This window comes from Orcinus orca, chromosome 2 (assembly GCF_937001465.1).
Source record: "Orcinus orca chromosome 2, mOrcOrc1.1, whole genome shotgun sequence".
Classification (NCBI taxonomy): Eukaryota; Metazoa; Chordata; class Mammalia; order Artiodactyla; family Delphinidae; genus Orcinus; species Orcinus orca.
Genome location: NC_064560.1, coordinates 63,150,370 through 63,170,695, shown reverse-complemented (window position 1 = coordinate 63,170,695; position 20,326 = coordinate 63,150,370). Strand labels below are relative to the sequence as shown.

Genomic DNA, 20,326 nt, shown 5'->3' with positions numbered 1-20,326 from the left:
CTCTCTCACTCTGGACTTCCGTTTCCTCTTGCTCTGCTTGGGATCAGCCCCTCTGTATCCCAGCAGAAAGGACTTTGCGTTCCCTAAAGGAACACGAGGTCCCCAAACAGGGCGAGAGCCCTGGGGCTGCTGAGCTGGACTCTGAAGAAGTGGGAAGTCAAGAATGTGCAGGAACAAGGGCGTCTGGGGGACCTCAGACTGTGGAGGTACCTGGAAGCAGTTTGTGTTTTTGAAAAGAATCACTGGACAGTCTGACTACCGGTAGGTGACTGAGGAAACTCATGTTGTGAAAGAGAAGTATGTTTACTGCCAAGCAGAGGTTGTGGTGAAGGAGGGTCTGTCTAATCAGGAAGGATGTAACCAAAAACAGGACGCAGCAGCCAAGAGGGAAACAAGCAGATGGTGGACAGAGGGGAGGGAGCTGGCTTCCACCTCCACGTCTGAGTCTCCCAGACTGGCACAGTCCAGGGGCACCGGGAAGAGGCAGGGTTGGGAGGGGACCAGGGGTCTCTGGCACCCCCTCCCCCATCTTGTAGATGAGGAAACTGACTCACACAGCAGTAAGTGACCTCCTCAGGGTGACGTGGCAGGTTTGTGGCAGAACTAGGGTGGATGGGGCATAAACCCAGCCTGGAGGATGCTGCTGCCACACTTGTAGCAAGCAACGTGGGGCAGTGGAAAGGCAGCCGGCCTGGGAACCAGGAAACCTGGGTCCTGTCTTTGACTCTGCCAAACACAGTGTGACTCTGGACAAATCCTGCCCCCTCCCTGGGGTCCAGCTGCACCTTCTCTGTGACTAGAGGGTTGAACTAAGCAGAGGACCTGTAAATTTTCTTTTGAGGTCCATAATGAGAGGACTGGACCTTGCTTTGGATTTGTGACAAATGACCCTTAACCCCCACCAAATAAGAGGGATGGAGTTGCTGCCCTCATGAACCATGAGGCTTGTACAGTGAGCGCCTCAGGTGAGCACATGCTTGGCAATTCTTTTACTAAACCACAGAGACATTTCCATCCTCCTGAGCAGTGAGGTCCCAGGGCTATGTTCAATTTGATTCAGGAAAATAGAAGAATATGACATTCCTGCACACAGACTGGGGGGAGGTCAATGCATACTAGCTTTTGTTGATGAAATATTAATCAATAGTCAATCTAAGAAAGAAATGGAAAATTTTATTTGAGCCAGCCTGAGGAGTATGACCCAAGAGACAGTCTTTCAGAAAGCTCTGAGAACTGTTCTGAACAGGTAAGGCAGGAGCCCAGTATGTATGTGATTTGGGGGAAGGAGTACATGAAACCAATCACACATCTTGGCAAAGTTATTGGTCTTCGAAAGGACCAGAGACCATAATTAATGGTTTTAGTGCTTTTCTAAGTATGGGAAGATGCAAGAAACTGGGTTCATAAAAATATCTCCTGAAAAACTCTGGCTATCTGATGGCCAGTTCTGCCAGTGTTCCCAGATCATTGTGTCTCATCCTGATGTTCGACCTAAATTCCCTTCAGGGTGGATTGTAGGTCAGCGACTGCAGTGGCTAATGACTTGATTCTTGCAGAACTGGGTGGTGGGGAACATTTTTTATTTCACAATCCTCTCCCTTTTGGCCTTAATTTTGACCAGGGTTTGGGAGGCATTTCATCGCAAATTTGTCCCAAGGCGCTAGGAATGCCCATTTCAGGGCATTCAAGGTGCTGTTACTCACCTAGTCCTGGTAACAGTAGCCAAAATCCTCTGGACCACGTGTCTTACTAGTCTGTCAGCTCCAGGAAATGGTTCCCTCCTGTTGCTTCTTTCCAAATCTAGAGTGTCACTATTATAATCATGGGTCTTATAGACTATACATATGTTCGATCATTTCAAGTCACCTAGTCATCATTATTTTTATCAGAGACTCAATCACACATTTGTTAATGCAAGAAACAATTATCTTGTAAAAAAGGCAGAGTGCAAATAATATAGCCTGTGACATTAATCAGGTCATAAGTAAGTAGTGTTATCTTCTAAGGAGTTACATGGCTGAGGCCAGAAGAAGAAAATTGCTCTTTATGGTGGAGCAGGTATTTCTGCCCTTAGGGAGGTCTAGTTAGCACACAATGCACACCAGAGGGGAGGGAGGAGCCCCAAATCGGCAGAGAAAATTTCTATGTTGAAATTTTTCTTGTCTTGCCTTAAAATATGAATTTTACTGCATTGCTTCTTAAGATTTGCCTGTCATGGGGACCCCCTCCTGGGAGCTCTCCCCCTCCACCTAACCTGCCACTAGGTGAAGATCACATGCTTCATCCCAGTACAGGAGTGAATGGCAGCAGTGGGGGTCCTTCCTCTGCCCCTCCCCCAACAGCTCTGCTTGCCTGGCCCCTCTGGGCCTGGTGACTCAAAAGATGCTGAGGCTTTGTGGCTGAGAACAGGAGAGGAAGAAGGCTTTGGTGTCTTCACAACCACCAGTTACTGTAAAGGGCTGATGGTACCAATGCCGGCATGCACACGGACATACATGCACATACACAGGCAAACGCGCACACTGAGCAGGCAGACAGGCACACACCTTTAAAGAGAGGCATCCAGGGGCTGGCAGAGGCCTTTTAAGAGTTAGCGGACAGGATGTTGGGCATTGGGATGGGGCCCAACCTCTAGTTTCCCAGGGATGGGCCACTCCCTAAGCTCTGGATCAGGTGTGGGTGTGGAAACAGTGGGAGGGGCTCCCATAGAAGGTGGTTTGGGTGAGGAGGGAAATCTGCTAGGCCTCTTGTGAGATCTAGACAAATTTGGGTCAATTAGAATCTGTTGATTTGGGGTTATTTTTTTGGTTTTTTGTTTTGTTTTGTTTATCTTTATATTGAGGTTAAAAAAAACTACATATGTGAGAAGGGACAAGGCTTTTCGCTATGATTGACAGCAGGGACTGATGCAAACCAGAAGCTCCTGGAAATAAGATATATATATATACATTTATACATTCATATAGATTACCTTATTCATGAGTCCCAGAGAAGCACAAAGCAGCAGAGAAAGCAACTGTCACACAGAAACACACCTCTGTGTGCTCCACCCAGTCAAGCCATGAGATTCCTTTCACTATGGTAGAAGCGATCCCCACCCTCCAAAGCCACCCCTCTGAAAAAACAAAAAATGAAAAGAAACTTCCCCTTTAGGAATAGGGCTATTCACAAATTTTTGCCCTCCTGACCAGAAAAAGAAAAGAAAAACAAAAAAAAAAACCCAACCTAACATCACCTTAAAGGCTGGCAGTGGCCATTTTGTTCTCCCTGCAGAGGCAGGACATGCTGTTTGTTTTTTTTAATATAAATTTATTTATCTATTTGTTTTTATTTTTGGCTGTGTTGGGTCTTCGTTGCTGTGCATGGGCTTTCACTAGCTGTGGCGAGCGGGGACTTCTCTCCGTTGTGGTGCGCGGGCTTCTCATTGCAGTGGCTTCTCTTGTTGCGGAGCACAGGCTCTAGGCTCACGGGCTTCAGTAGTTGTGGCATGTGGGCTCAGTAGTTGTGGCACATGGGCTTAGTTGCTCCATGGCATGTGGGACCTTCCCAGACCAGGGCTCGAACCCATGTTCCCTGTATTGGCAGGAGGATTCTTTTTTTTTTTTTTTTTAAAGGGAATGCTATTTATTTATTTATTTATTTATTTTGGCTATGTTGGGTCTTCGTTTCCGTGCGAGGGCTTTCCCTAGTTGCGGCGAGCGGGGGCTACTCTTCATTGCGGTGCGCGGGCCTCTCACTGTCGCCACCTCTCTTGTTGCGGAGCACAGGCTCCGGACGCTCAGGCTCAGTAGTTGTGGCTCACAGGCCCAGTTGCTCCATGGTATGTGGGATCCTCCCAGACCAGGGCTCGAACCCGTGTCCCCTGCATTGGCGGCAGATTCTCAACCACTGCGCCACCAGGGAAGCCCCGGACATGCTGTTTTGAACACTGAGGCAGGAGAGCAGGGTTTTGAACACTGGCCCTCACAAATACTTCAGACAGTTGTCTTCAAGACCCTGCAGTTCTTCACCAGCTCCTTTTTTGATTCCTCTGAGAGTAGCTGGAATGAAAGGCATCCACCCTTTGCTTCCTCTAAATGGCCTCTAGGCAGTGGGTTTTAGTAAGCCTGCAAAACTCCTGGAGCCAATCTCAGGTGGCGCTGAGCACGAGGGGGGGCCAAGTGGTCCAAGTCTCTGCTTTAAGTCTCCCACCCACTGAGAATTATTGACCTCTAGGTTTTTTTTTTTTAACTTAAAGGGGAGGTGCACTGTACACCCCCCTCCACTGGAAGAAAGGAGGCCCAGTGCCTAGCTACCCACCCCACACCCCAAACCTGCACACACACACCCCAACGAAGGCACAGCCAGGGGCACAGGCATGCTTTGGCTGTGAGGCCCCTCCGGAGGCCCAGGGTGTGAACAGCTGCACAGAGGGCTGTGTGATGTGGAGTCAGCACCTTAGGAGGTGGGCAGAGGAGGAAGAAGCTCAGGGTCCCGATGGATCAGAAGAAGGAAAAGGGGAAGAGGCGGTCAGGACACAGGAGACGAGAAAACAAAGATGACCAAAAATGGGCCCCAAAGTAGAAAATGTAGAAAAGATGAGAGCAGCAAGAGAAAGAGGCAAAACAGGATCCGGGCAACCACACAAAACAGGAAGGAGACAGAGCAGAAGGAGGGAAGGAAACAGAAAAGAGAGCGAGATGGTTGGGGAAGGATGTGAGCAGGGAGAGAGGGGAGCCAGGAAGAGGACATCAGAAGACGTCAGGGCTTGGTGTAGAAACCTCCATTGACAAGAGGGAATCGGGAAGCCCTGCGCAGAGCCTCAGAACCTGATAAAAAAAAACCGGCGGGCCAAATCCACCGGGTCAACCACATAAATCAGCAGGTTGATGGCTGTCAAGATGGCCATAGGCGGTCATGGTTCCCAGACGCACACACAGGAGGTGAGTCTATCATGGCAATTCACATCACTGGATCACTGGGGCTGCCTGCTGAACTTCTCGACGAACTGGTAGAGCGGCCAGAGGACCACAGCGGAGGTGTAGAGGAGGACGGAAAGCAGGGTGAGCCCCAAATGGAAAATGGGGGAGGGGATAGGAAGCCTGTAGTTCCAGTTGCACCAATTCAGCAAGATGGCCGTGGCTGCCAAGAGGAAGCAGATGGGGTACACAGCCACGCATCACACCAGGGCCGCTGCTGATACAGGTAGGGGTTGTTGATGAAAGCGAAGGTGACACAGGCCATGAAGATCTCCAGCCTGTTGAGCAGGCCTGACAAGGTGAGCGTATAGCAGGAGAACTCGCCAGTCAGGGCACAGGTCCAGACCACAGAAACCATCCAAGAGAATGCAGTGGCAGCAATGGTGTGGTCCTGAAAGGGGCTGTGAGGCAAGAACTGGATGTAGGTGATGGCAAAGACGATGGAGGCCGAGAGGCATAAGAGGGTGGCATGGCAGGCACAGGTGACGAGAAGGCTGTCCCAGAAGAGGTGGAGGCGGGTCTGGAGCCCACGTAACCAAACTATGAAGATGTTAAGGTCACAACGAAGCAGAAGCACCAAACATGGACCAGTTACCCATGGCCCCCCTCCAGGTGCCCACACTGACCACCAGGGAGACGGCCACACAGGTGGAGAGCAGCTGCAGCAGGCTGAGGAAGTAGCCCGTGATGGTCAAAGAGCTGAGGACAACCGTGTGGAGGTCATGATGGTCGTGCAGGTCTATGTTCTCGACACGGCAGTGGTCTTTGCTGAGGACCGCCCAGTGAAAAATCCAGCTCTGGAGTCAGACTCCTGGAAAAGGCTCAGGGGCCTGTGACGGCTGAGGCCCAGGGCCAGTGGAGTTTGAACCAATGGCCCAGACACTTGGGTAACAGCACAGCTACTCCAGAAGGACTCTCCCCACCCACCACCCTTGGCCTTCTCAGGAGACTTGTCTTATCCCAAAGCTCACAGCCATGTTTGGTCTGGCCTCAAACCATGAACATTTGTTTAATCCCTTTGAGCTGTGTGCCGTTATCTACGCAGACAGGATGCTTAGGATGGTCCTTATCTACAATCCCAACCCTTCAAGTCTCTGAAAATGGAACAAGAATTTTTAAAAAATTCATTTGGTAACAAAATTTGACCTGCACAGATGTGAGATAATTTATGTTTTTTATTTATTTCACTTAGTGTGAACGCTCAAAAGGTCGGTGGCAGAAACACTAATGTGTTTGATTACAAGGTGCTTTCAGACTCCGGTGGGGTGTTATGTCCTATAGAGTAGATACACCATGTTGCATGATTGAAGCTGAAAAATTCTGAATTCTGAATCATATCTGACCTGAAGTGTTTCAGAAAAAGGATCATGGATTGTACTGCTAACCGCGTTTTACAGATGAGAAAACTAAGGCTCAGGGACTTCAGTACTTCCCTAAGATTGCATGGCTAGAAAGTGGGAGCCCCAGATAAAACTGCCATAGCTGTGCATTTGAACCCTTTGCTCTACAGCCCAGCATTTCAGCAGGGCATGTGGGTGGGAGCCCAGGACCAAAACTCAGGCTCTGGGACCCAGGACACACCTTCAGGGCCATGGCCTCCTTCCACAGCAACCTGAAGAGACATGTGTCCCGGCCTTTCCTCCCTGCAGCCGTCACTAGAAGGAGCTGCCATCTGAGGCGACCCAGCCCCACCCGGTGACCCAGCAGCTTCAGGGGTGAACAGAGATAAGCCATGGTGTAAGAGCAAGGCAGCGGGGACAAGATGATATGGGAAGCTGGAACTGTTTGAATCCCACACCCCGCACACCAATTTTGTCTTAACATGTGACTCTTCTCCATTTGGGAAAAAAGACACCAACTCAGCATTACTCCAAGGTGGAGCATCCTGGGAGAACCACAGAATAAATTAACATATGTTTGGCTTTTAAACTCTAGAGCTGCCATCCAGGTGCGAGTCTGGAAGGATCTAGCAATAGTCCTACCTGAGTGAGGATTTTTCTGGCCTGGTAGAGTGGTTAGCAGCTTCCAAGCTGGGAAGAAGGGAGTGGAAATGGATAAGGATGTTGCGTCTGGATGCTGATGTTGAGGCTTTCAGGGCATCCCAGGGAGGGAGGGGGTGGAGGATGAACAGATCATAAGCCCCCTCTTAAGGGCAGGAGCTGAAAGAGGAGGCACCTGCTGGCCCTCTGGCAGCTGACAGCCCTGAGGATGCACTTGGGACTGGGGCGGGGGCGGCAGAGTAGAGATGAGCTGGGGAGGTTTCCGGGGTCTGAGTGGCCCCGAGGCAACCCAGTAGGTGTGTTCTGACCCAGAAGGGGTGCAGGCATGGAGCCAACCTTCCCCATGGAGGAGGGGCCTGGAGTGGAACTGAAAGAGGGAGGACGGGGGCCTAAAGGGGTTTCAGGGTTGGGACAGGGGACACGTGGCGAGCGTGGCAAGGACCATGGAGACCAGGGAATCGCCCAGGTCACCTGCCCAAGACAGTCCCGCCAGCAGGGCTGCAGTCCTGCCTCACTCAGGGCCTCCTGCAAGGGTCCCAGGGTGTGGGGGACTGAGAGCTCCTCCCCGGCCCAGTCCCTCCTCAGGGATAGCTGCCCTGTTTCAAAGGGACTATTGGCCGAGAGGCGCCCCCAGGGCTTAAGGGTCAGCAGCCTGAGCCTGCAGCCAGCTTCCTGCCATCAGGGGCCTTGTCACCTTTGCTGATAATAAACCCTGGGAAAAGCTGAGGCTGGAAAGAGAAACACAGAGCAAACCCCGAGAACCTACCTGGACTCACAAGGCTCCTTCAGCCCCAGTTGCCAGTGGAGCCCTGGAGCCTGCTGGCCTTCCAGTGGACACTGCCAGGGGTGGGGGGAGGGGCACTGGCTCTGAGGGCAGCTGAGGGTGTCATGCTGTCTGTCCCCGAATTTGTCCCCAACTTACCTCCACAAAGTGAGGGCTTAGGGCTAAATGACAACTTTGGATCAATTTAATGCCACAGAAGCAGAACTTGGAGGAGAGGCATGGGGGTTCCAGCTATGTGACCCTGGGTAAGGCATGTGCCCTCTCTGTGCCGCAATACCTCCACCTGTGAAGCAACAGGTTTGCCTGTTTCCCACCAGCACCTCCACCATTCTGATCTGTGAGCGTGGAAATGGTGCCTCCGTCAGAGCACATCCTAGATGTGGCTGAGCCCTGCCTGCCCAGCAGCCAGGCATGTTGACGTGATCTTGTGACACTGGGCTATGTTCCCTAGTGGGTGGTGGGTTGGTGGCTGGAGCTGAGCAGCTGCTACCCCCTTTACTTTATATTGCTTTTCATTCTTCATGTCTGTTTAGTATTTTCTATATTTTCTTATTCTCATGTATAATTGACATAAAGCAGGAATATGATCACATCACATGTGCCCAGTTTCCTCCCTTCGGCGTGGCCAGCCTTCCTCCCTGCTAATAGGAGTGTCCACCCCTCCGTCCAGGGAGCATCCATGTCCTCAACCTCATATACAGCCTTCAACACATTTCACATGCTCTGAAATCATATTTAGACATGTGTGTACATTTATGCACACATGTTTGCAGGGGTATCTGTAAATTTTTTTCCCATTTTATAAACAGGAGATCGTGTCATGCACAGTGCATCTTGCTTTTCTACTATCCCCCGGCAGATGCAGGTGGTCCTCTCCAGTGGGCCTTAGTCGTCTCCATCCCCTTTACTTACCTCCTCCCCCGCTGGCTCCTGTGGGCCTTTAGACCGACCACCCTTCTCTAGATTAGTGGATCCTACCCTGTGAGTCTCACACACTGGGGCACCACAGTTTTAGGACAAGGGGTCCTTGGATCCATGTGACCACCATGCTCTGGAACCAGAAGTGGGCAAGCTTTTCTGGAAATTTATAAAAATATGACAAAGACTCTATTTTCCATTTTTTAATTCATCTTTGTTTCCTAGGGCTACTGCAACAAGTTACCACGAGATTGGTGGTTTAAAACAACAGAAATGTATTCTCTCACAGTCCTGGAGGCCAGAAGTGTGAAATCAAGGGGTCAGGAGGGCCATGCTGCTTCTGATACTCCAGGGGAGGGTCATTCCTTTGCTCTTTTAGCTTCTGGAGGCCCCTTAGCTTGTGGCCGCTTAGCTGCATCTCTGTCTCCACCTTCACGTGCTCATCTTCTCTCAATTCTGTGTGTGCAAATCTCTCTGTCCTTTCTCTTTTAAAGACTCTAGTCACTGGATTGTGGGCCCACCCTCCATCCAGGATGATTTCCATCTCAAGATTCTTAAATAATCATTTCTACAAAGACCCTATTTCTAAATAAGGCCACATTCTGAAGTTCTGAGTAGACATGAATTTTAGGAGGACATTCTTCAACCCATTAGGGTTCTCTTTCATATCCTCCTGTCTTCTCTTCATGGTGTCTTTTTCTAATGTGCTTAATTGTATTAAGTGTATTTGTTTGTTTTCTCTTTCAGATTGGTGTCTGTTCACTGGAGCTCTTGTGACTCACAGTGGATTGCTCCCTCGTGTACTTTGTCATCAAACTCAGAGCCCCCTTTTACAGGACCCCTTTTTCCTGGGAGGATCCTGCTGCCTGGGTTAGGAGCTTCACCCAGAATAACTGCACTTGCTTCTGCTCAGGACCCTCCAGGCCAGTCGTCTGTTGGGCACTGATTTAGTTAATTTCCCAGGTTAGAGTTGTTGGACCTCAGAGATCATGCACATTTGGGCCCACTTCACAAGAACTGAAGCCCTGAGATTTTGATTTCTTCTGTGGAGACTTAAAAAAAAAAAAATCCAAACCTCCAGTGGAGGCGGATATCAGCCTTGACATTTCCTCTTGCTGAAGGACATAGTTTTCCTTGTCTACTCTTGCTCTGAGGCTGCAGGCCACACGGTCCTGGCTTTTCCAAAGTGTCTCAGCTCCAACTCCTTACCTTGTGCCACCCCACAGCCTCATTCCTGACCCAAGTGGGCATATAGACCGGCCTCCAGTTGGCCACGCTCAATTCTCCCTTCTCCCTCCCTCTCCCACACACAAGCCGCAGTCACATCAACTTCACCACTGAAGATTCATGAGATCCTTGAGCAAATCATAAAACCCAAAACTCTTCCTCTCTTCTTTGCCTTGTTAACCTTTATTTGTCTTTTAAGACTTGACCCTTAATCACCTCCTCCAGGAAGCCTAACTGGATTCCACCAACTCCATCTCCCATTGCTCCCAGACTGACACTTCTGTGAAGGAGCCTGGTGTGGGCAGGTCACCACAAGCTCCTAGGTCTTATCTGAGCACAACAAGTGAGGCAGGGAGTAAGGGAGGTATTGCAGGTGCAGCAGGGTCCAAAGTGGATGGGCCCGAACACCTGAAAAATAAGTTGGATTTTAGCTGTAAGTGATGATGCCTCACTGACATTCTGTAAGGAGGGGCTGATCAATCACATTCCCACCTTGGAACTGTCACTCTGGCCGTTAGGAGGAAAACAGAATTGAGGCCGGCCCAGCTTCCGGGCTAATTCCACAGTTGAGGTGTGTAATGATGGGCCTTGAGCAAAGACACTTTCAGAGGTGGAAAATGGGGGCAGACTTATGAAATATTCAGGGAACAAGCATTCACCTGGTCTTGATGATGGGGAGGGGCCAAGAGTGCCAGACATTTGATGCCCCCCAGGGTAACTGTAGCCTCACATCTCCCTCCCGCTCCCTTAACCTTCTCAGACCCCATGCCAGGTGCTCCCAGCACCCCCGCCCCTCCCTCTGGGCACCCGGGTACTGAGTGCTTTGGGAAGGGAGTCTAGGAAAGGGGTACACCAGCCAGAGGATCAGGGAGGCAGCCTGCGTTCCTGCCTCTGCATCTCCTTGAGGAGCCTCCCAATAAACATGCTCATCCTTCCCACCTGCACCTGGATGCTTGGCTTGTGTGTTTCAAGATGGTTTGAATTTTTTCAAAAAATTAAAATTCTCGGTCAGTCTAGCCAATCCTAGTGAAGGACCACACGGTGAAACATGACAAGGGTCTTTCACAGGCTCTACTGCACGGAGCTGGCCAGGCAGCCAGAGGCGGCTCCTCATGAATCAGTCTGTTAGAACGTCAGCGACTCAAAGCCTCGCTCTGCCCCTTGGAGTCTGACTGAAGAGTGACAGAAGCGTTTATGATGAAATGTGGAAAGAGAGTCTGAGCCATCTTGGACGAAAAGACCTCCATGATTGATTTTTTTTTTTTTAAGTAATAGAAACATGTATTTCTTTGTAACTTATCTCAACATAAAAACTTATTTTTATATTATTATAATTGTACTACATGTGATTTGTCTTTTAAATATTCTACTCACTTTCCCATGTTACTGTGTAGCACTTTTAACTACATTTTATTTTTTAAGAAGCAATTTTATTGAGATATAATTGACATGTAAACATATGTAAATATTTAATGTATACAACTCTATGAGTTTGGGGATAAATATATACTCATGAAACCATCACCACTATCAAGGCCATAAACATATTCATCGCCTCCAAAGTTTCCTCCCACCCCCTTTATTGTAATAATTATCATTTTGTGTGCATGTGATAAGAACTCCCCCTTCCCCCAATGATTACTGATTTCAGTTGTTCATTTGTCCAAAATGTACTGTGTCCACACCATGCCCAGGACTGACTTGGCCCAGAGACACAGAGGTGACAGCAGAGACTAGACATCTGTCTGCGTGGAACATCTGGTGGAGGCGTTAGATGACAAACCCATAAACTTGTTAAATACTGTTACAAGAAAACTTCAGGTAGTGACCAGCACGATGAAGAGAACAAACAGGGTCTTAGGACGTAGCATGATGGGCAGATGTACTTTTGGAAGATCCTTCTACACAGGTGACGTTTCAGCAGAGATCTGAAGACTGATAAAGAGGTGGCCATGTCCCAGGCAAAGGAACAGCTTGTGCAAAGGCATTGAGGAGGGATCAAGATGCCATCGTGAGATTACGTGTAAGAGAGTTGTGGGATCTGGAGAGTCAATTATGCAAGGAGCAATGAGCATTGGAGACTGAATGTCACAGGAAACATGTGAGCCACCATGTGTGACTCCACAGCCCATCAACACAGGCAGCCAGGACCGTGGAAGGTCTGGAGATGGGGGCACAGTTGAGGTGTGCATGAGAGAACTGTGGAGGTTCTATTCATCTCTGTCCTAAAAAACTATTTACCATGTGTTTACTGTGTGTTGGGCACTGCAGATCCCAGAGCAAAGCCCAGTTCCTGCCCTGAAGGAGCACCTGACTTAATGCAGAGACATTCAGTCTAGAGCACGTAAGGACAGGAAACACAAGGACACTTGAGAACTTTTCAGAGAACTCTCCAGCTGAACAGGGATTGAAATTCTCTGTGCAAGTCCAGAGAGCAGGGCAAGTGGGCTTTGCACCCCTTAAGGAATGAAAGCTGCCCCAGAGGAGATGGACCACTGCGGGAGGTGATTTTGTGAGAACCTTTCAAGCCAAGCTGTTGAACCAGTCTGGGGGCAGTGGGGGGCGGGGGGAGATGTGACGGATGGTTCCCAAAAGGTATCCCATGGACCACTAGTCCCTGATGTTCCACGAAAAGAAAGAGTTCCCTGATCACATAAGTTGGGGAATCACTTACTGCTATATACCTCTTTTGGTAATTTTGTAATGCATACTAATCTATACAAGGTCCTAAGAAGTCCTGCAATAAAGAAATCTGTTTAACTTTTTATCCCAGCTTTAAGTGAATTTGGCCAAATAAACTTTTCTTGTCTCGTCTTAAAATAAGAATTTTATTTCATTCCTTCTTAAGATTTGCCTGCTTCTTGCTTCATCCCAGTACAGGAGTGAGTGGCAGCAGTGCAGGTCCTTCCCCTGCCTCTTCCCCACAGCTCTACTTGCCTGGCTTCTCTGGCCCTGGTGACACGAGGATGCTGGACTCTGAGCCTTTGTGGCTGAAAACAGGAGAGGAAGAAGGCTTGGGGTGACTTCCCTGCCAACAGTTATATAAAGCGCTGCTGGTCTTAATGCATGCATGCCCACTGACACACGCACACAACTACACACTCAGTAGGCACAAAGCACACCCCTTTAAAGAGAGGCATCGAGGAGCTGGCAAGGCCCCTTTAAAAGCTAGGCTGCTTCTGATTTCTAGTCAAACTTGGGGCAGTTAGGATCTGTGGATTTTGTTGGTTTCATTTTTGTTTTCTTTTTTTCTTTTATCTTTGTATTGAGGTTTTAAAAAAAGAACGTTATGGATGTGGCAGAAAGGACAAGATTTCTCTCTATGATTGACAGCAGGGACTGACGGGGACCAGAAGCTCCAGGTAATTAAAAGAAAAAGAATAAATATATATATATTTATATATTTCTACATTTATATAGGTCACTTTATGCATGAGTCCCAGGGAAGCAGGAAGCAGCAACAAAAAGCCACTGACATACAGAAACACGTGTGTGCACCACATACTCAAGCACTGCAGTTCCTTTGACTGCAGCAGCGGAAATCCCCACCCATTCAACCCACCTTCCCCTCCAAAATAGAAAAGAAACTCTGCCTTTAAGAATGGGGCCGTCGGGCTTCCCTGGTGGCGCAGTGGTTAAGAATCTGCCTGCCAATGCAGGGGACACAGGTTCAAGTCCTGGTCCGGGAAGATCCCACATGCCGCAGAGCAACTAAGCCCGTGTGCCACAACTACTGAGCCTACGCTCTAGAGCCCGTGGGCCGCAACTACTGGGGCCGCATGCCACAACTACTGAATCCCATGCACCTAGAGCCCGTGCTCCGCAACAAGAGAAGCCACCACAATGAGAAGTCCACGCACAGCAACGAAGAGTAGCCCCCACTCGCCACAACTAGAGAAAGCCCGTACGCAGCAACGAAGCCCCGGTGCAGCCAAAAAAAAAAAAAAAAAAAAAAAAAAAGAATGGGGCCGTCTAGTGGCACAGGGAGATCAGCTTGATACTTTGCGATGACCTAGAGGGGTGGGATAGGGAGGGTGGGAGGGAGGCGCAAGAGGGAGGAGATATGGGGAATATATGTATACATATAGCTGTTTCACTTTGTTTGTTGTACAGCAGAAACTAACACAACATTGTAAAGCCATTAGACTCCAATAAAGATTATTTTTTAAAAAAGAAAAAAAATCCAAAGACAAACAATTAAACTCAATCTTATCTTTGTTAGAAAAAAAAAAAAAGAACAGGGCCATCCAGTAATTTTTGACCTCCTGACCACTCACACAAAAAGAAAAATTCCAGTCTAACATCAGCTTTAAGGCTGGCAGGGACCATTTTCTTCTCCCCGCAGAGGCAGGACATGCTGTTTTGAACTCTGAGGCAGGAGGGCCACATTGCTGCCCCTCACAAATACTTCAGACAGTTGTCTTCAAGACCATGCAGTTTTTTGCCAGCTCCTATTTTGATCCCCAAGAGAGTAGTTCAGATGGAAGGCATTCAGCCCTTGCGTCTTTTAAGATGACCTCTAGGAGGTGGGTTTTAGTAAGCCGGGAAAAATTCTGGAGCCAGTGTCAGGCAGGGCCGAGCACCAGCTGGGGTCTAGGGACCCAGGGTCTCTGCTTTAAGCCTCCTGACCACCGGAAATTATTGCCCTCCAGAGATTTTTTTTTTTAAATAAAGGGAAGGTGCACTGTACACCCCCCTCCACTGGGAGGAAGTGAGGCCCAATCCCTACCTACTCACTGGCACACCCCAAACCCATATACACACACCAACAAAGGCGCCACCAGGGGCACAGGCATACTTTGGCTGTGAGGCCCCTCTGGAGGCCCAGGGTGTGAACAGCTGCACAGAGGGCTGTGTGATGTGGAGTTAGCACCTTAGGAGGTGGGACGGGGGCGGTGGGCAGAGGAGGAAGAAGCTCAGGGTCCCGGTGGATCAGAAGAAGGAAAAGGGGAAGAGGCGGTCAGGACACAGGAGATGAGAAAACAAAAATGACCAGAAAAGGGCCAAAAAGCAGAAAATGTAGAAAATAAGAGAGTGAAAAGAGAAAGAGGCAAAACAGAATGTGGGCAACCACACAAAACAGGAAGGAGACAGAGCAGAAGGAGGGAAGGGAGCAGAAAAGAGAGCGAGATGGTTGGGGAAGGATGTGAGCAGGGAGAGAGGGGAGCCAGGAAGAGCACATCAGAGGACGTCAGGGCTTGGAAACGAACTTCAGGTGAGAAGAGGAATCAGGAGCCCCTGGGCAAAGCCTCAGCCACTGACAAAATCCAGGTGGACCGAGAACACCAGGTCAGTCACATAAATCAGCAGGTTGATGGCTGTCAGACTGGCCACAGCCAGTCGTTGGTTCCAGGTACACACCAAGGAGGTGAGTCTATCGCTGCAGCTCACATCGCTGGACCGCTGGGGCTGGCCGCCAAACTTCTGGTTGAACTGGTAGAGCGGCCAGAGGACCAGAGCGGTGGCATAGAGGAGGACGGAGAGCAGAGTGAGCACAACCTGGAAAATGGGGAAGGGGATGGGCAGCCTGTTGTCACACTTGCCCAGGTTCAGCAAAAGGGCCACAGATGACAGGAGAAAGCAGATGGAGTACACGGCCACGCACCACACCAGGGCCGGCTGGTGCAGGTACAGGTAGGGGCTGCTGATGAAGACAAAGATGACACAGGCCACAGTGGTCTCCAGCCCCTTGAGCAGGCCTGGCACGGTGGCCATATAGCCTGTGATCATGTTGGGCTGGGCCCTAGTGCAGGCCACTTCCATGGCATAAGCCACAAAAGCAAGGCAGGAGAATGCAGTGGAGGTGATAGTGCGGTCCCGGTAGCGGCTATCGGGCAAGAACTGAATGTAGGTGGTGGGGTAGATGATGGAGGCCGAGAGGCAGAGGAGGGCAGAGTAGCAGTTGCAGGTGATGAGAAAGTTGTCCCAGGAGAAGGGGAAGTGATCCTCGAGCTCACATAACTCGACTATGAGGTTGATGAGGGTCACGACGAAGCAGAAGCACCAGATGAACATGGACCAGTTACCTATGGTCCCCTTCCAGGTGCCCACGCTGGCTCCCAGGGAGAAGGCCACGCAGGTGGAGAGCAGCTGCAGCCGTCGGAGGCAGCAACCCATAATGGTTGAGGAGCCCAGGCCTGCGGACGATTATGTGGTGGTCGTTCTGGTCCTACTGGTCACTGCCACCAACATGGCAGTGGTCTTCACCGAGGACCCACCAGAGGAAGATTCAGCTCTGGAGGAGGATTGATCAGACGCCTGGAAAGTCTCAGGGGTCTGTGATGGCTGAGGCTAAGATCTCTGGAGTTCGAACCAATTGTCCACACACTTGGGTAATGGCACTGCTGCTCCAGAATGATTCTCCCCACCCATCACCCTTGGCCTTCTCAGGAGACTTGTCTTATCCCAAGGTTCACAGCTGTGTTTGGTCTGGCATCAAACCATGAACATTTTTTTACCTCTTTGTGCCGCATGCCATTATCTACAGAGACACAGGGTAGCCTGACCCTTATCTGTAACTACAACCCTTCAAGGCTCTCAAAACTGAACAAAAATTTTTTAAAAAATTGTTTGGTAAAAAATTTGAACTGAACAGACACAAGACAATTTATGGTCTTTATTTTATGTAGTGTGACTGCTCAAAAGTTCAGTGTCAGAAACACTAATGTGTTTGATTACAAGGTGCTTTCAGACCCCAGTGGTTGTTATGTCCTATAGAGTAGATACACCAAGTTACATGACTGAAGCTGAAAAATTCTGAATTCTGGAGCATATCTGACCCCAAGGATTTCAGAAAAGGGACTGTGGATTGTACTGCTAACCCCATTTTACAGATGAGAAAACTAAGGTTGGGGGAATTAAGTCCTTCCCTAAGGTGGCATGGCTAGGGTGTGGGAAACCCAGATACAAATGCCAAAGCCATGGGTTTGAACCCTTTGCTCTGCAGCCCAGAATTTCAGCAGGGTCCGTGGGTGGGAGCCCAGGACCAAAGCTCAGGCTCTGGGAACCCAGGACACACCTTCAGGGCCATGGGCTCCTTCCACAGCAACCCGAAGAGACATGTATCCCCCCTTTCCTCCCTGCAGCCGTCACTAGAAGGAGCTGCCATCTGAGGTGACACAGCCCCACCCAGAAGAGGGATAAGCCATGGGGTGAGAGCAAGGCAGTGGGGACAAGATGACATGTGTAGTAGGAACTGTTTTGAATCCCCTCCCCCCAGTTTTGCCTTAAAATGTGACTCTTCCCCACTTGGATAGGGAGACACCAACTCAGCATTACTCCAAGGTGAAACATCCTGGGGGAACCACAGAATAAATTAACATAATGTTTGGCTCTTAAACTCCAAAGCTTCCCTCCAGGTGTGAGTCTGAAAAGATCGAGGAGTAGTACTACCTGAGCGAAGATTTTTCTGGCCTGGGAGAGTGGTGATTAGTGTCCAAGCCGGGAAGGAAGGATTGGAAGTGAACAAGGATGTCGTGTCTGGTTGCTGATGTGGAGGCTTTCAGGGCATCCCAGGGAGCGGGTGGAGGATGAACAGATCATAAGCCCCCTCTTAAGGGCAGGAGCTGAAAGAGGAGGCACCTGCTGGCCCTCTGGCAGGTGACAGCCCTGAGGATGCACCCGGGACTGGGGCGGGGCCCGGAGTGGCAGAGCGGGAATGACTGGGGGGGCGGAATTCCGGGGCCTGAGTGGCCCCAAGGCAGCCCAGTAAGTGTCTTCTGACCCAGAAGGGATGCAGGCATGGAGCCAACCTTCCCCATGGAGGAGGAGCCTGGAGTGGAACTGAGGAGGCCCCCCCCAGAAGCCTCCACCTGTCTGAAGTGCTATGAATTGTGAGCTCCGAGGAGTGTCCCTCAACAGCGAAGCGCCATCTTCACCGTCTCTCCTTATAGCCCAGTGTTTGGCTCCTCTGTGTCGCCGTGGAGTCCCCCAGAGCACCACACACCCTGGGTAAATCCTTACAGACATGACAGAGCCAGCCTGCCCTCCGGGACACAGTGTGGTATAAAGGACTCAGGCCAGAACTATTACTCAGACACACCACCAATCTGAGGGCCAGAATAGCAGCAATTATTTAAGTATTCTTGGAAATGCCAACATTTTCTTTCTTTTACTTTGTACTAATGTTTTCCTTTGGGTTTCAGAACAGACCTGCATTGTCAGCACAACACAACGTCCCTCACTCCGCCTTCCCTTCCCCCAAACACAAACACACACACACACACACACACACACACACAGAAGAGAAACCCATGCAGGCAGGGTCTTCTGTGAGTTCATAGAGAGCCCATGACCCAGGGAATTGGAGCCCCTCCTCTGCGACACCCGGTCACCTAGTTCGCCTGTCAGATGCAGCAGGTGCAGGAGCCAAGGTTGGTGGAGGGGGGAGGGTGCTGGGGACGCAGCTGGAGAAAAGGCTCCTCTCCAAACAGGTCAGAGCCCTGGAGAAGCAGCCCAGCACATGTAGCTCAGTACAGTTTCTTTGCCCACAGTGGATGCAGAGAGCCCCTTGATCTCCTCGACCAGTAGGTGGCGCCCTTGCATCTGATACCCAGCTTGATGGAGACAGAAGCTGCCACCTCTACCTGCGCCCTGTCCCTCAGGTGCCTCTCCCAGAGTGGCCCCCGATGACTGGTAGCTGCCACCTAGAATGAGTTGCTCCCTCCATCACCAACCACACAAGTGAGGGCTCAGTTGGTGACCGTGGACACATCACCAGGCTTTTTTACCTGGGGTCTCCCCCTCACTCACCCATTTTCTAGTAATTGTGCCCAGAGCACCCGAGCTAATTGAAAGAAGACTTGGACTTTCGTGTTAAAGTAGCCTTCAGCTGGGAGGCAAGGGCTGCTTCTGGAAAATGTTAATGCTTTCCTGTTGGATACCAATCCTGCTTGGAACTAAGCTTCAAACAAAACCTCATCTGTAAAATGAGGGGGTTGAATCATCCCGAATAGCCATTCTGGCTTGGACGTTTGTGCTACTGTGAAAAAAATTCCAATTGAACCCTGGGTCGGGGAGCCAAGGGCTACTTCTAGTTGCCAGTGGTGTTGTCACAAATAAAGTGGTTGTGAATCAGTTTTTATTTTAGGCCTTGCATTTGATAGATTAATTTCTATTTTGTGGGCCACTCTGAATAATTCCAAGAAAATCTCTCCATCAGAGGCTCCACTGACATCAACACCACCAGATAGGAGGCCCCCGGTGTGCAAACCTCAGGCTGCGTCACTTTTCGAAGACTTGGCTCCAGGTGAAAAAAAAGATTGTTTATGCTTGGGACCCCTAGTTTCCATGGAGACAGAGTTTCTCCCTCTCTATCCACCTTCAGGGGGTGTGGGCTTCAGAGGGTTTTCCACCTACCCGTGCCCAGAACTGAATTTAAGAGGTCCAATCTTGGGTCAGACAAATCCATCATCCCTGAAGACAGACAAAAGCTCTGTGTTCTGGACAGCCAAACAACCTGAATTTGGGGGGTGTGGCCTTCACTGCTATGTAATTTTGGCTTGGAGGCTTATTATTTGTTTGTTTACTTAATTATTTAATTATTTCTTATGGGATTTCTCCATGTAGGTACAGTCTTGCTGAGACCTCCTAAGCTCTTTATTTGGAAAAGAAAAGATCCTTTTTTTTTTTTTTTTTTTTTTTTAAAGAGAGTAGAGAGGTTTATAATCACTTCAGATGGGAGACTAGAACTGCTGAATAGAGAACTGTGTTTGGAGGAGATCAGCTGGGAATGAGATGAAGCACAGTGAAGAGCAGCAGATGGTTTCTAAACTGACAAAGCAAAGAGCTTTCTCTTTACTCCAGTTCTAAATTCTTTAGAATCCTGGAATCTCCACACTGAAAGAGACCTCCGAAGTCACCTGGTCTTTCCTCCATCCTTGGCAATTGTCACCCACTGCCTGTTTCCCGGGGCAGTCAACTCTATATTCTTATAACTCGGTTGAAAAAAATCTTCTGAAGTTCTTAGCATGAGCTGAAATCAGCCTCCCCGTAACTTCCATCCACCAGTCACAGGTTTGTTCTCAGGAAGCCCGTGCAGAGAAAAAAGTACCAACTTTAGTCCAAGTTAGCTTGGACTACACCATTCGCAGCAGCTACCATGTCATCTTCTCTTCTGGATAATACCCCTAGTTCTTTTAACCACTCCTCATTTTCAGTCATTTCCAGACCCTTCACCCTCCTGGCCACTCGCCTCTGGATGCTTTCCAAGCTGTCAGCTTACATTTTACACTGTGACTGGGACTCTGTGCTGATGTTCCTAGATTCTCTGTTGATGGGCTGACGGATGTAGGGACATCCTGAAACTGCAAAGCCGCATGCAGATGTCTCACCAGAAACTGGTTACAGGGACACGTCCTGTCATCAGAACAATCTTGGAGTAGCTGGCAAACACTATGGCATGTTTTCTACCATGAGAACCACATGCTACATATCTTTAA

The 20,326-nt window shown here is 49.6% G+C and overlaps 1 protein-coding gene and 1 pseudogene across 1 annotated transcript; both read right to left on the bottom strand.

The window, feature by feature from the left end:
* Positions 1–4,954: 4,954 nt before the first annotated feature.
* On the bottom strand, positions 4,955–8,114 carry LOC101275543 (myeloid-associated differentiation marker-like; annotated as a pseudogene).
* Positions 8,115–13,958: 5,844 nt separating this feature from the next.
* On the bottom strand, positions 13,959–18,100 carry LOC101275786 (myeloid-associated differentiation marker-like). The gene is given in 1 exon segment (XM_049707027.1): positions 13,959–18,100. A coding segment is annotated over 1 exon segment (942 nt). The 5' UTR covers positions 16,080–18,100; the 3' UTR covers positions 13,959–15,137.
* Between the last annotated feature and the right edge of the window lie 2,226 nt (positions 18,101–20,326).